This window comes from Leptonotus elevatus, chromosome 10 (assembly GCF_054856555.1).
Source record: "Leptonotus elevatus isolate MCC_2025b chromosome 10, RoL_Lele_1.0, whole genome shotgun sequence".
Taxonomy (NCBI): Eukaryota; Metazoa; Chordata; class Actinopteri; order Syngnathiformes; family Syngnathidae; genus Leptonotus; species Leptonotus elevatus.
The window spans coordinates 17,849,121-17,862,271 of record NC_141248.1 but is presented as its reverse complement, the minus strand read 5'-3'; the positions used below and the strand labels follow the sequence as shown (position 1 = coordinate 17,862,271).

At 42.1% G+C, this 13,151-nt stretch overlaps 1 protein-coding gene across 3 annotated transcripts in view; it reads right to left on the bottom strand.

Moving 5' to 3' along the window:
* Positions 1-13,151, bottom strand: part of kaznb (kazrin, periplakin interacting protein b) — a 92,421-nt gene that overhangs the window by 50,077 nt on the left and 29,193 nt on the right. For 2 of the 3 annotated variants that reach the window (XM_086086319.1, XM_086086321.1), the window contains one exon: positions 10,336-10,543. The exons of the other annotated variant lie outside the window; for it this stretch is intronic. In XM_086086319.1, coding sequence (XP_085942445.1) covers positions 10,336-10,543 — 208 coding nt within the window. The remainder of the gene's footprint in view (positions 1-10,335; positions 10,544-13,151) is intronic. 3 annotated transcript variants of the gene reach the window in all.

Genomic DNA, 13,151 nt, shown 5'->3' with positions numbered 1-13,151 from the left:
CCCGGACAACAACAATACCTACTGTCGCGGCGGCGGCGGCGGCGGCGGCGGCGGCGGCGGCGGCGGCGGCGGCGGCGGCGGCTCTCATCACCGTTAAAGCAATGAAGCGTTTGAAATGGATGTTGGCTGCCTGCCTTCAGCGCAGTTTCAAGTTGGGGCTCAAACGGGATTTGGATGATTCCAGGTGAAAATGTGCAAAGGGGGACACACACTGTGTTGAGAACCACAACAAGCTGCGGTTACGCTTTCAAGTGAGGGTTTGAAGGCAAGGTTAATGTTTCAAATCAGGATTTGAAAGGGAATGTTACAGTATTAAATTTGAGTTTGGAGCTAAATTCAGCATATCAAATTAGGGCTTCGGGTAAAAAAAAAAGTGTTTCAAGCGTGGGGTAAGGTTCCAAGTTAGGGTTTAAATTGTGGTTTCAAGGTAAGGCTAGAATTTCAAATTCGGGCTTCAAGCATGGTTTAAGGATTTGAAGGCAAGGCTAGGGCTTCAAAGTTGGGGTTTTAAAAGTCAGGGTTTCAAGCCTGGCTTGGGGTTTCAAACAAGGCTAGATTTTAAATTAGGGTTAGGGAAGATTACTGTTTCAAAATTAGAGCTTGGAGCTAAATTTAGCATGTCAAATGAGGGTTTCCAGGTCATTTCAGGGCTTCGAATTAAGGTTTAAAGGCAAGGTTAGGGCTTCAAATGAGTGTTTTTGTTAGGGTTTGAAATTGAGGTTTAAAGCCTGGTTTAGGGCTTTAAATCAGAGGTTTTCAGTCTTTGTTAGGGTTTGAAATTAGAATATGATGCAAGAGTAATGGTAATGGTCGGGTTTCAAATGACACTTTAAAGGCCAAGTTAGTATTTTAAGCAAGCATTAGGGTTTCACATGAAGGGAAGAACAACTTGTTTGGGTTCACACTTTTTCAGCACGTATTTGATTACTCTTGGCAGCATGTGGATTGTACGGTGGTTATCGGAAGCGATCTGTACCTTTAATTTGGAAGCATGCGGTGACTTTATGGAAGGTTCCGCAGGGCGACCAACAAAACCGAAAGGACGCCTCTCCCCACAAACAAAGCAGGAATGAATTCCCCGCTTATGACAGACAGACACACTGTGGTGAAGAATACAAGACGGCTGCAGACGACATGCGCACTTGTCTCATTTCCTCCTCTCCATTTCCTTTTGGAAATGAAGAAACTTTGGGGCACACAAAACTAGTTAGCAGCGTGAACAACTCCACACACAAACAGCACGAATCCATTCCTCGAGGTCTTTTCTGTACAGCAGACGTCCTCCGCTCCGGATTTAGACTGTTGACTTTCCTCCAAAACACAATTGGTGCTGATGTCTCATTTGACCAATAGAATACACACTGACCAACTTACCTACTTAGTGACCTACCTACCTACTGCGTTATCTACCTACTCAATGACCATATAACCACTTAATGATTTACCTACCAAACAACTAACTACTTAGTGACCTACCAAACGACCTGCAACAAACTACAACCTACTTGCTAGTTATCTACCTACCTACTGACTTACAGGCCAACTACACTATCTATGGACTTAATGAGTTACCTGCCAACTAAACGACTACCTACCTACCTACCTACCTGCCTGTCTGCAAACTTATCTACCTAGTTACCTAACTCCCCTCCTACTTGTTTATCTACCTATCCACTTTCCAACCTATCTATCCACTTAGCTTCCTACCTACCTATTTAGTTCCCAATCCATCCACTTACCTACCTACCTACCTATCTCCTTACTGAGTTAGCTGCCAACTCAACTACTACCTACCTAGTTACCTACATACCTACCTACACTTAGTTAGCTACCAATATCTATGTAGTTTGTTATTTACTTACCAAGTTAGCTAACTGCCTGCTTACTTAGCTATCTGCCCATCTATCCACTTACCAACCTATCTACCCGCATAGTTTCCTACTTACCTACTTAGATGCCTACCCATCTATCTATCTACTTAGTTACTTACCTACCCAACTACCTACCTACATCACTACCTTCTTAGTTGTTTACCTAATTTAGTTAGTTAGCTATCTGCGTAGCTAAGCTACCTACTTTCTTCCTTACCAACCCACCTACCTACCTAGTTACCTACCCGTCTGCCTGCTTCTCAATCTACCATGTACCTTTGAAATGTCAGTAATGCCTTAGATTATGACATAATAGCATTCATTTCTGTGCGGGCACAACTCACAAGTTGAATGGCAGCCAAACTATCAGAGCGAAATGAGAAACATAAAAGGGATTCAACTTTCTTTTCTTTTTTGACGAGAGTAAAAAAGGGTTAGGGTTAGGGTGTCACTTCTGCCAGCTGAGATAACAATCCGCAGACAAGACACGCTGGGGTCAGCCACGCGACCCCAAACTCAACCTTACGCTGAAACATGAAAATCCCTCCTGCACTGCAAACGTATCACCCATTCAAGCCATGTCAACAATAGCCAAACATTTCCTGCGCCCGTGTGAGCACATGAAAGTGTATTCGCGGCGCTCAGCTGTCCATCACCCCCCCCCCCGCGCCCCCCACTCCCGGACAGCCAAAATTAAGAGATCAAGCGCTAGCGCGGGTCAGATCGCACACTCACATATGCTCCCTCCGACAGACAATCTGCAGCGCAGGCCTCGTTTTCCACGACCGCAACAACAAATAGACGCTCATTATTTATGCATTAGCCATTAATCAGCAGTCAAATGACAGGTGACCGTAAGTGCTTTGAAACACGTTTTACAAGTACAAGGAAAGTCAACACTTAATAATCAAAGCATAGAAATCATTACAAAGACAGTGATTGAGAGAAAAATGTTTTTTTTTTGTATATTTGTATATTACACCCCTCAGCCTTTAGTGTAAAACTTGGGGTAATTGATCCAACGCCGCATTACCCCCCCCCCCCCCCCCCATTCGGTGTTAGAGTGGAGGAAATGTGTCAAGGAAAAGGAAGAGCGAGGGAGAAGAGTCAGGGCGAGAGGGGAGGGGTTTTGTGGCGACGAGGGGCCGCCTCTCTCCTGGCTATTGTTTGGACACAGTTACTCTCGCGCCTTGTTGACCACGGATGGGGTGTGGCTAGCAAAGACCACGCAAGGAACACGACGGCAGAGGGGATGCGAGGGGCGGTGGGCCGGCGGGGGAGCTTCAAGTGCTTTGCAAGCCTTCCTTTGCATGTGCTCCCGAAAGAGTGACAATAGAGATGGGGGGTCGTTAGTGTGTGTGTGGGTGGGTAGGGGGGGGGGGGTCATGATGAAGTAACAAGAGACGCTGGGCCTCCTGCAAAACTCAGCCCAGATGGGGAGAAGAGAGAAGATTGTTCGCCGCAGCAGAGCGCATTAGAGGCACTTTGGCGTCTCCACTGCAGCGATGATCACGGCGTTAAGAGGAGGAGGGCACTTCATCAACACTCTTTCACTGCACCGGGTTTTAAATGCTAACGCCGTCTTCATCATCCGCTTATATCCCTCACTCGCATGGCACATACAGATGGTACAAAGTTGGTGCTGCAAACGAGCAATGTACTGAACAACATTGACATGCTTGACTTGCAATAAGAATTTCACTACCAATGCACAGTTAACGTCAATCATCACAAGTGCTTGAAAGTTTGTGATGCCGCTCGTTGCTAGGCAGGATTCGTGGGGTTTAGTAAAGAGAACTGCCCACGAGATAATGAAAAAGAAAAGAAAACATACACAGTCACATACATTGGTCTGTGTAAAAAAAAAAAAAAAAGTTTGTGTACTCTATATGCAATCATTGCACAATCTCTAATCTGTATTAACTATAACATACAGGTTGGAATGAATGAATAAATAAATATATAAATAAATAGTGAATATGCTAGGGTAGAGAGTTATCACAATATCATAAACCATTCTGAATTTAAATTTGATTTAAAATGTGTGAAAACATATTTTTAACTAACCTATTTAATTATATTTATAGCTTGTAGATAGCTCATTTTAATTTATTTAAATGTAATTATTTTTATTGGTTAATTAATACAGTATTTATTCTATTAATAGTAGGACTATTCTTTATTTATTAATATCATTAATTAGACTTTTACTTTATTTAACTTTTCCATTTTTGTGGGGACGCTTGTTTGTAATTTTAATTTATATGAAATGTTATCATCAAATTAATTTTAATCATTATTTAATCATTATTAAATCATTTATTTTTGCAAAAATCAAATGTGGGGGATCGGGTTAAAATTTTTTGATTTATGCAAGGATTTTGCTCACAAAAATAAATTAATATTGCCAATATTTGAATTAGCAAGTTTGTGAGTAGAGGGTGATCCACTCAATTGATTAATTAAAATTAATTGTACATGGGATTATTAAAATGATTTAATTTAATTAATTGTGTGGATTAAACATGGGAAATATCTATTTTGGAGGGAAAAAAAAACTAGACTTTTTTTTTTATTTGATCTAATTTAAAATGCAGAAATATTTTTATTTATTTAAAAACTCGATTTTCTTTTAAATTATATTGAAATCTTCATCAACTGCGCATATAACGTCATGTTAACCTTGTGAGCTCAGTCCTCATGCAAATTCTTCCACGTCCTTCCTTGTCCTACAGTAACCTAAAGAGGACATTCCAAATACTTTTTTTTTTTTTACCTTACAATGGCATCTTCAATGGGCTAGTAGTCAATTGTTCGTCCATTTTGTCCAGGAAAACATCCCTGGGTGACTTCTCGTCCAAACGCGCGCGCTGTCCCTCACAAACAGATCAATCATCGCAACGACTCACATGAGTCATCGTCTCAGCATCCAAACAGCGGGGCACTTATCAGGCGGGCAGTCGACACGTGGCAACATCCCACAGGTTTTCCTCACACGCTTTCACACACACCTCAGATACTCATTAGGTATGGCAGCTATGCGTTTCCGCTCGCTACCGAAGCATCGGAGTCATTTAGGAATATTAAACGAGGCCTTGACATCCCGATGATGGATTCACAGTGAGAAGCCAATAGAGAGGATGAGAGGTGAATTCATTACGGAGTACGCTTGCCTATAAAATGCAGCTTATAAATTAGCTTGTCACTGAGGTGGTACCCTCAAAGGTTCTGCTTTTATACCCTTGACATTTCCCTTTTTACAGTTTGGGAAACATACCTGTAGTTTTTACAGCCCGGGAAAAGTCACAAGTTACCTTGGAGTTCAGTCATTTGTTCTTCAAGCTGCGTTCGTGTTTGTTGGTACTGTACATTGAACGGTGGAATTCCAGGGTACAAAATGGACACTCATAGTCATGCAAGTGCGTTTGTTTTTTTTTCTTCTTAAAACTCCTTAAAAACTCTTCCTGAAGAAGATTCAGATTATATTATTATTTTGTTATTATCATTATTAAAACAATATATTTATATTATTATTATTATTATAATGATTATTATATTATATATCTTATTATTATTTTTTATATGTTATTATTATTATTTTATTATATTATAATCCTGTATTATGGTCAACATTAAGTCTCTTCTATGGTGGCAACGTAAAATTATTATTTTTTTAAATGAATATCTCATATTCTGGGATTCCACTTTAGCTACTGCTATACAGGAAGAAGCAGCAGAGGGGGAAAACGCGTGTAAAAAGCGGCGACATAGTTAATCCCGATTGAAGGGTGAAATGTCGGGGAAGCGATTTAATCCGCCGTCCCTCGTGATGAGTTCAGCGAAGAGGCCGAAGGCAACGCGGGGCCAAAGTGTCTGCTGGGCATCTGTCGGGGATGTTACGGGGAGTCGCAACACAACACGAAAGTCTGACATTTGGCAAAGGTGTTGATACATTTTCAGGCAATCGGGTCATGCATATTAAAGGAGCCGTTTGATGCGAGTTAACAAACGGACTAACAAATGCGGCTGGACTCACAAAGGCGCGTATGATCTCCCTAAGCCGGTGGACTCATCATACCCTAAAGTGTCGAAGCTGATGTGTCAGCTAAACCTTGATTAAGTTAAATTCTCACTTTAAAACCTGATATAAATCCAACCATGAGGAAAAAGGGAAAATATCACTTTTTTCTTAATTGTATTTCAGTTTCAAGAGGACACATGGAAAATTGACTTTTAAATGTCTCGTATACAAACAGTTGAGTCTCTGGAGTGTGTGCCAACCAATCAAGTGTGAAATGAAACGACCAAGTAAATGATGTACATAACCGCAGCGAGTTCCTCCTCACATGAAATGATCCGATAGGACGGGTGAAGATCAAGAGGCACTTTCGAGCAACGGCTGGACGACGCTGTCGGACGGAAACACAACCATGTGGATGTGCTAAAGAAGAAGGAGAAGAAAAATCGGGATTCGACGCTTGCTACAATGCAATGGGAGATTTTAAATACAGTATATTTATTTATTTATTTATAAAATTAACTAGTTTGTATTTTTCAAAAATGTTCATGTTACATGATCAAAACTGTCATTTAAAAGATTGCTTTTTTAATTTTATTTCAATTAGTTAAAGCTTTCCTATGCCAACAAAATATTTTTACAATAGCCTTTTTATTTGACCATTTCTGACTGAAACATCTTCTAATTAGTAGATTAAAACCTTAGCTGTTTACAATGGGCACTCTAGTTTGAGACGAGATTCGGGTTCGAATTTCCTGCCCTCTGTCTGCGGATGTGACGTCATGTGCGCATTGTGTACGTGAAGAAGAAGGGGGGTGTAGTTTATTTTTTAGCCACATGTGGCAGTAGTGATTCAAAATTCAACTTTCCAGCAGCTTTAAGTTGGATGTTAACTCACTCACTGCCATAAATTCATTTGAACTATTTCTATTAGTTTAACATTTTTTTTCCCACTTTTGTTAACAAGATGAAATGAAAACCTAGAACATTTTTTTTATTGTACATTTAGAACAGATATAAAATTTGTGATTAATCGTGAGTTAACTAGTGAAGTCATGCCATTAATTACGATTACAAATTTTAATTGTAATTAATCGCATGACTTCACGAGTTAACTCACAAATTTTATATCTGTTCTAAATGCACAATAAAAAAAATCTAGGTTTTCATACTCTTGTTAAAAAAAAAGTGGAAAAATGTTAAACTAATAGAAATAGTTCAAATTAGTTTTTGACATCTATAACCGTCAATGGCAGTGAATGAGTTAATCAACCCATTTTGCAACAATGGAAATAGTATTACTCTTCTAAAGGTATTTTTTGTATATTTATATATATATATATATATATATATATATATATATATATATATATATATATATATATATATAAATAAAACAAGATATAAGGGTAACTGAAGTGTCAATTCAACTAAGCCCACTGCGAGGATCACAAGAGTACAAGTGGATTTGTGGCTGCGGTCACCTGACTGCTGGCCCTCGCGTCTGGGAACAGGAAGTGTGACATCACCGCCCTGACATTCAGGAATGTGGGAATGTCAGACTCTCACAACAGCGAGACAACGGAGGAACGCCAACAGCGGGGCGGACTCAACGCAGAGGCTCGCCTGGGATCAAACATGGAGGGACTTGTGTGGCTTTTTAATGCTTTCGCTTTACTTACTCTAAACACAAACATGACACATTGTGTTTACCTTCTGCGGAAATGAAGTCATAGTTTGTACGTATAATTGGCGCTGTACTCAAAGGCATCACCTCACAACGCAACAAGATGAGTCAGCAACGACAAGCCTCTGTTTCGCCTCGCACCACATGCACGAACCTCAACGGGACGTTGAGATGGATGGCAACACGCAAACAAGACCTCGGGGACTCGCTGATCAAATTGGGTACACTGTGTCTTGACAGAGCGTGTAATCAATATAGAAATAATCATCCAAATGCAACGCGGACGTTACGGGGAGTCATGTGACAGCAGCTGTTGTACTTGCCAACCTTTTTGAAACCGTTAGTGATTGTTTTACAAAGTAAAAGCAAATGTTTACAAATGTCTTAATTTGATGAAACACAAAAGAAGTCGTAATCTGTCTTCTGTTGATTTGGTTCGATTTGAGTTTTGGCATATTCTTTTTTTGTCTCGTTTCGATGATTGTGTACACCTGCTCTCATCATCCCGGTCTCTCGTGTCATCCAATCAGCTCCCTCAGCCACTTGTGACTTGTCCAGGTGATTCTTGTCGTCTCATCAGTTTGTTTATATTTATGCTGCATTCGAGGAAGGTGGGAAATCTGACTTTTCTGATTTCATACCAGGAAGTATGGACGAGAATATCCCCTTCGCATTCGGAAAACCGAGTTGCAAAGTTGGAAAAAAAATAAGGACCCCGACTTCACCGACTGGTTTAAATCTGACGTCAATCGACAATGGCGAACCTCGTAGAGAAAAAAACGTGAACTGCCAAACATAATTGGCACGATTACAAACATATTTATCTATTTATTTGTTGCAACATTAAATGTTATTCGAAAAAAGTAACTTAACATAAACCATTGTGATTTCGATTGACCGTGTTAACCAGAACAACAAACAATTGAACAGAATCAGCCATCTTTGTTGTTTACATTTGCGTCAAACGATTTGAGGTCGGGAAGTGGGAGATTCCAAGTGGGATATGTCCGACTTCCCACCTTCCTCGAATGCAACATTAGCTCGTGGTTTCCTTCCAGTCCTTGTCGGATCATTGTCGCGTCACGTACCCTTGACTAGTCCCTGTTTCTTGTTGTAATGAGTCTTGTGTTTCTTTGTTACTTTGAGTTTAGATTTTTATTAAGACTTTGTTCATTTTCGAATTTGGCTGTTTTCACCTGTTGACTATGATATGTGTGGAAGTTCGTGCGTCAAGTCTTCGTCACGCCACACCTAAGCAAGTCATCGCCACAGCTAAGCAAGTGCTTGTCATTGCCAAGTCGTCCTCGTCGCTGCCAAGTCGTCCTCGTCACAGCCAAGTCGCCTTCGTCGCTGCCAAGTCATCCTCGTCGCTGCCAAGTCGTCCTTGTCGCTGCCAAGTCATCCTCAATCATTGCCAAGACGTCCTTGTCACTGCCAAGTCGTCCTCGTGACTGCCACACCGTCCTCGTCACTGCCAAGTCATCCCCGTCGTTTCCAAGTCGTCTTCGTCACAGCCAAGTCGTCCTCAATCATTGCCAAGTCGTCCTCATCATTGCCAGGTCATCCTTGTCACTGCCAAGTCGTCCTCGTCACTGTCAAGTCGGCCTTGTCGTTGCTAAGTCGTCCTCGTCACTGCCAAGTCGTCCTCGTCACTGCCAAGTCGTCCTCGATCATTGCCAAGTCGTCCTTGCCATTGCCAAGTCGTCCTCGTTATTGCCAGGTCATCCTTGCCACTGCCAAGTCGTCCTTGTCATTGCCATGTCATCGTCATCACTGCCAGGTCATCCTTGCCACTGCCAAGTCGTCCTCATCATTGTCAAGTCGTCCTCATCACTGCCAAGTTGTCCTCAATCATTGCCAAGTCGTCCTCATCATTGCCAGGTCATCCTTGTCACTACCAAGTCGTCCTTGTCATTGCCATGTCATCGTCATCACTGCCAGGTCATCCTTGCCACTGCCAAGTCGTCCTCATCATTGTCAAGTCGTCCTCATCACTGCCAAGTCGTCCTCGTCACTGCCAAGTTGTCCTTGTCGTTGCCAAGTCGTCCTCATCGCTGCCGAGTCATCTTTGTCACAGCCAAGCCATAGCCCCAGCCAAGTCATAGCCACTTCACACCAAGTCAAGTCAAATCAGGTCTAGTCACGTCCCATCAAGTCAAGGTTGTCTGCTCACCGTTTTCTCTATGGTTAATTAAAGTTCCACGCATTGCACCTGATTCTTGTTTTCCGTGCATTTGGGTCCACCATCCCTCAACCACTCATGTTCCCTCATGACAGATAACGGGTTACATATACTGCTGTGGTGTTTGCAGTTTTGGTACTAGTTGGAAATGCGTTCAAACCGAGGTGAGCGTTATCCTCCACATTCTCCACTTTGCTGCAGTTGCATGTGGCCGTCAGTATTCCTTTGGAAGACTTTCTGCTTTCACTTTGTTAGCAAGTCTCATTTTGGCATCATTAAGAATGGCTGTTCGACAAAAACAGCAACTAAAACGGTTCCATAGACAAAACGCACAACTTTGGCTCAACTTCCCAAAGCTGTTTGAGATTCCAGAGGGATGCAAGCCCAGCAGTGGTCTGAAAAAGCCAACCCCCAAAACCGGCTCTGGTCCAACTCATCCCCTCCCAATAAAAACGTGCTCCCCTTTAGCCTCGCATGCAGTGGAACGATATTAGCGGCATTCCCCACATGCTTCCCACGTCTCATGTTGTCGGTGCGACAGGAGCCGGTTTAAGGTCTCGAGCCGAGTTGCACTCACCCCGGTAGCGGAGGCTGTCAGCGCGGTGCTTGTGCTGCCGGTGGTTCTCCAAGGCGGCGGTGCCGCCGGCTCCCAGGCCGGCCAGCCTGCAGTTGGTGGCCGTCAGCTCCGAGCGCAGGTTGCTGACTTCCTGGCCGGCCGAGCGGATGGCCCCGTCGATGCGGCGGGCCAGCTGCTTGTTGTCCTCCATCATTTTAAGGATTTTCCCCTGGGGAGCGGATCCACACAGAGGAGCGGCATGTTGTTAAAGTTGATTAAGAGGATACCGGTGGCAACTCCTCCACCTGCGCCTCCGCCTCGCTGCTGGCAACTTAAAAGAAAGAGGAGCCGCTGTCCGCTGGCGGATGACGTCTGGCCGCTACTGCATCATTGGCACGTGAGGGCAAAGAAAAGACGGAGAATGAGAAGAAGGAGACGAAGGGGAACGTGCTGAGAGCAGCAGCTGCTCTCAGAAAAGGAGGGAGTGAGATGACATGCAGCCTTTGAGCGGACTGTACCATGTGCTGCGGGACTGGGGGGAGGGAGAGAAGAGAGAGAGAGAGAGAGAGAGAGAGAGAGAGAGAGAGAGAGAGAGAGAGAGAGAGAGAGAGAGAGAGAGAGAGAGAGAGGAGAGATGAGGGGGGCAACTGCAGAACACGACAACCAAAGCAAGACTATCAGACTATAAGCATTTTTTTCTGAACACATAATAACTATTATAACTTAATAAGATTTTATTATTGATCATGTGTATGTTTTTGTGAAGGCTTAATAACTATGTTATAACTTCTTATGAAGATGTTATTACTGTTATGAGCTTTTTTTTTTGCTGAAAGCTGAATAACTATTATAGCTTGTTATTAAGATATAGTACTGGTTACACCCATGTTTTTTGGTAAAAGCTTAACAACTGCCTTATAACTTTTTAGTAAGATGTTACTGTTAAGAAAATTTTCCCCCCTGAACGCTTAATAACTATTATAACTTGGGAAGATTTTATTGCTGGTTATGAGTATGTTTTTGTGAAAGCTTAATTACAACTTGTTATAAATATTTTATTACTGTTATAAGTATTTTAGGGTGAATGTTTAATAACTGTATTATAATTAATAAAACTGTACATATATCTGTGAACTATAACTTGTCAAGATGTTCTTACTGTTATAAGAATGTTTTTGTGAAAGGTTAATAACTATTATAACTTGTTAAGATTTAATTTTTTACTCTCATGAGCATAGTTTTGAAAGCTTAACAACTACTACAATTTGTTACTACGATTTCATTACTGATTATGAATATGCTTTTTTTTTTATGAAAGCTTAATAACTGTGTTATAACTTGTTATTAAGGTTTTATTACTAGTTATGACCATGTTTTTTTTGTGAAAGCCTAATAAATGTATTATAACTAAATAAGATGTTAGCGGTTATGACCATGTTTAGCTATAAGTAATACTTCAGTGCCTAGCTGGTTTGAGGCTAGCTAATAATAAGTTAATAATTTTGCTAATACATTCCTCATGTCATTATTTTAAGTAGCTCCTTTTTTTCAGTGAGTTATGATGCATTCGCTGTGTGAAAAAAGCATGTGCTGGGTCTCCCACACCCTTGTGGCGTCTGTTACCAGTTAGTGAGTTAGCTCTGTGAAAAAAGAAAAAAAAAAAGTTTCTCCTTGCTCGGTCCCAGTCTCTACGAGCCCCCTTTGACGAGCACGCCACCGCCCCGCTGTCTTTGGGTCTCTCACGCCCCCGCCCACTCCCGCCGCCCCCTCCCCCTCCACCCACGTCCAGTTCATGCCATTATATATTCATCTCTTTTGTCCTGGGAAAAGCCCCCCCCCATGTCGGTGGGAGAGGAAAGGGAGGGGGCTAGGGAGGGGGCTGAAGGCGCCCAAGGGGGAAACTTTTCAACTGTGAGTGTAAAGAGTGAGAGAAAGAGTGAATGAGGTCCATTGAAGTGCAATGGCGAGCAGTCAGACAGATTACATTACAGAAAGCGTCCCAATCAGTCTCGTGCGTTGACGTGAAGTTCCATCAAACAAGCAAACAAACAAACCGATGGATGGAAACTTTGCTGAGACGTGGTCATTTGACACTTCATGCACAATCTATGACAATGCACAGGCTGTGATGCATCACTGAGTCGGGGTAAACACATAATGATAATCGGGACACTTTTGAGCATTTATTCTGCCTCGTGGAAGGCTGTCGAAAAGGTTATCCGAGGTGATTATCCTGTGGTGTGGGGTGTGCAAATGTTTAAAGACGGGTACGCGCATTTAAAAAAATTGGGCTGAATTTGAGTATTTTTCTCCACTTGCTATCAAAATCAGCAAAAGACAGATTATCAAATGTTTTTAAAAGATCATCCTGAGCGATTATTCTGTGGTGTGTGGGAAGTGATTTTTCATCCCGAAACTGATTGGCAGAAAATTTAAAATGTTGAAAGTGCGGTACAAACAGCGAAAATTCGCGCCCTATTTGAGCAACAAAGGCCTGATAATCCGATATTATCATGTGGAGTGGGCGTATCCGGAGAAAAAAAATCGGGCAGAAAATCGTCTATGAAAGATGAACCGAAATGATCATCCTGTGGTGTGCGGTGTGTAAATGTTTAAAGGCGGGTACACGCATTTAAATAAATTGGGCTGAATGTGTGTATTTTTCGCCACTTGCTATCAAAATGAGAAAATGCCAGATTATCAATGTTTTTAAAAGACCACCCTGAGCGATTATCCTGTGGTGTGAGTGTGTCCAGAGCGATTATTTCTCAAAGATCTGCCTGCAAAAAAACAAGTTCAGGGCAGCAAATAGTGATCATCCTCATCACGGGCGGTTG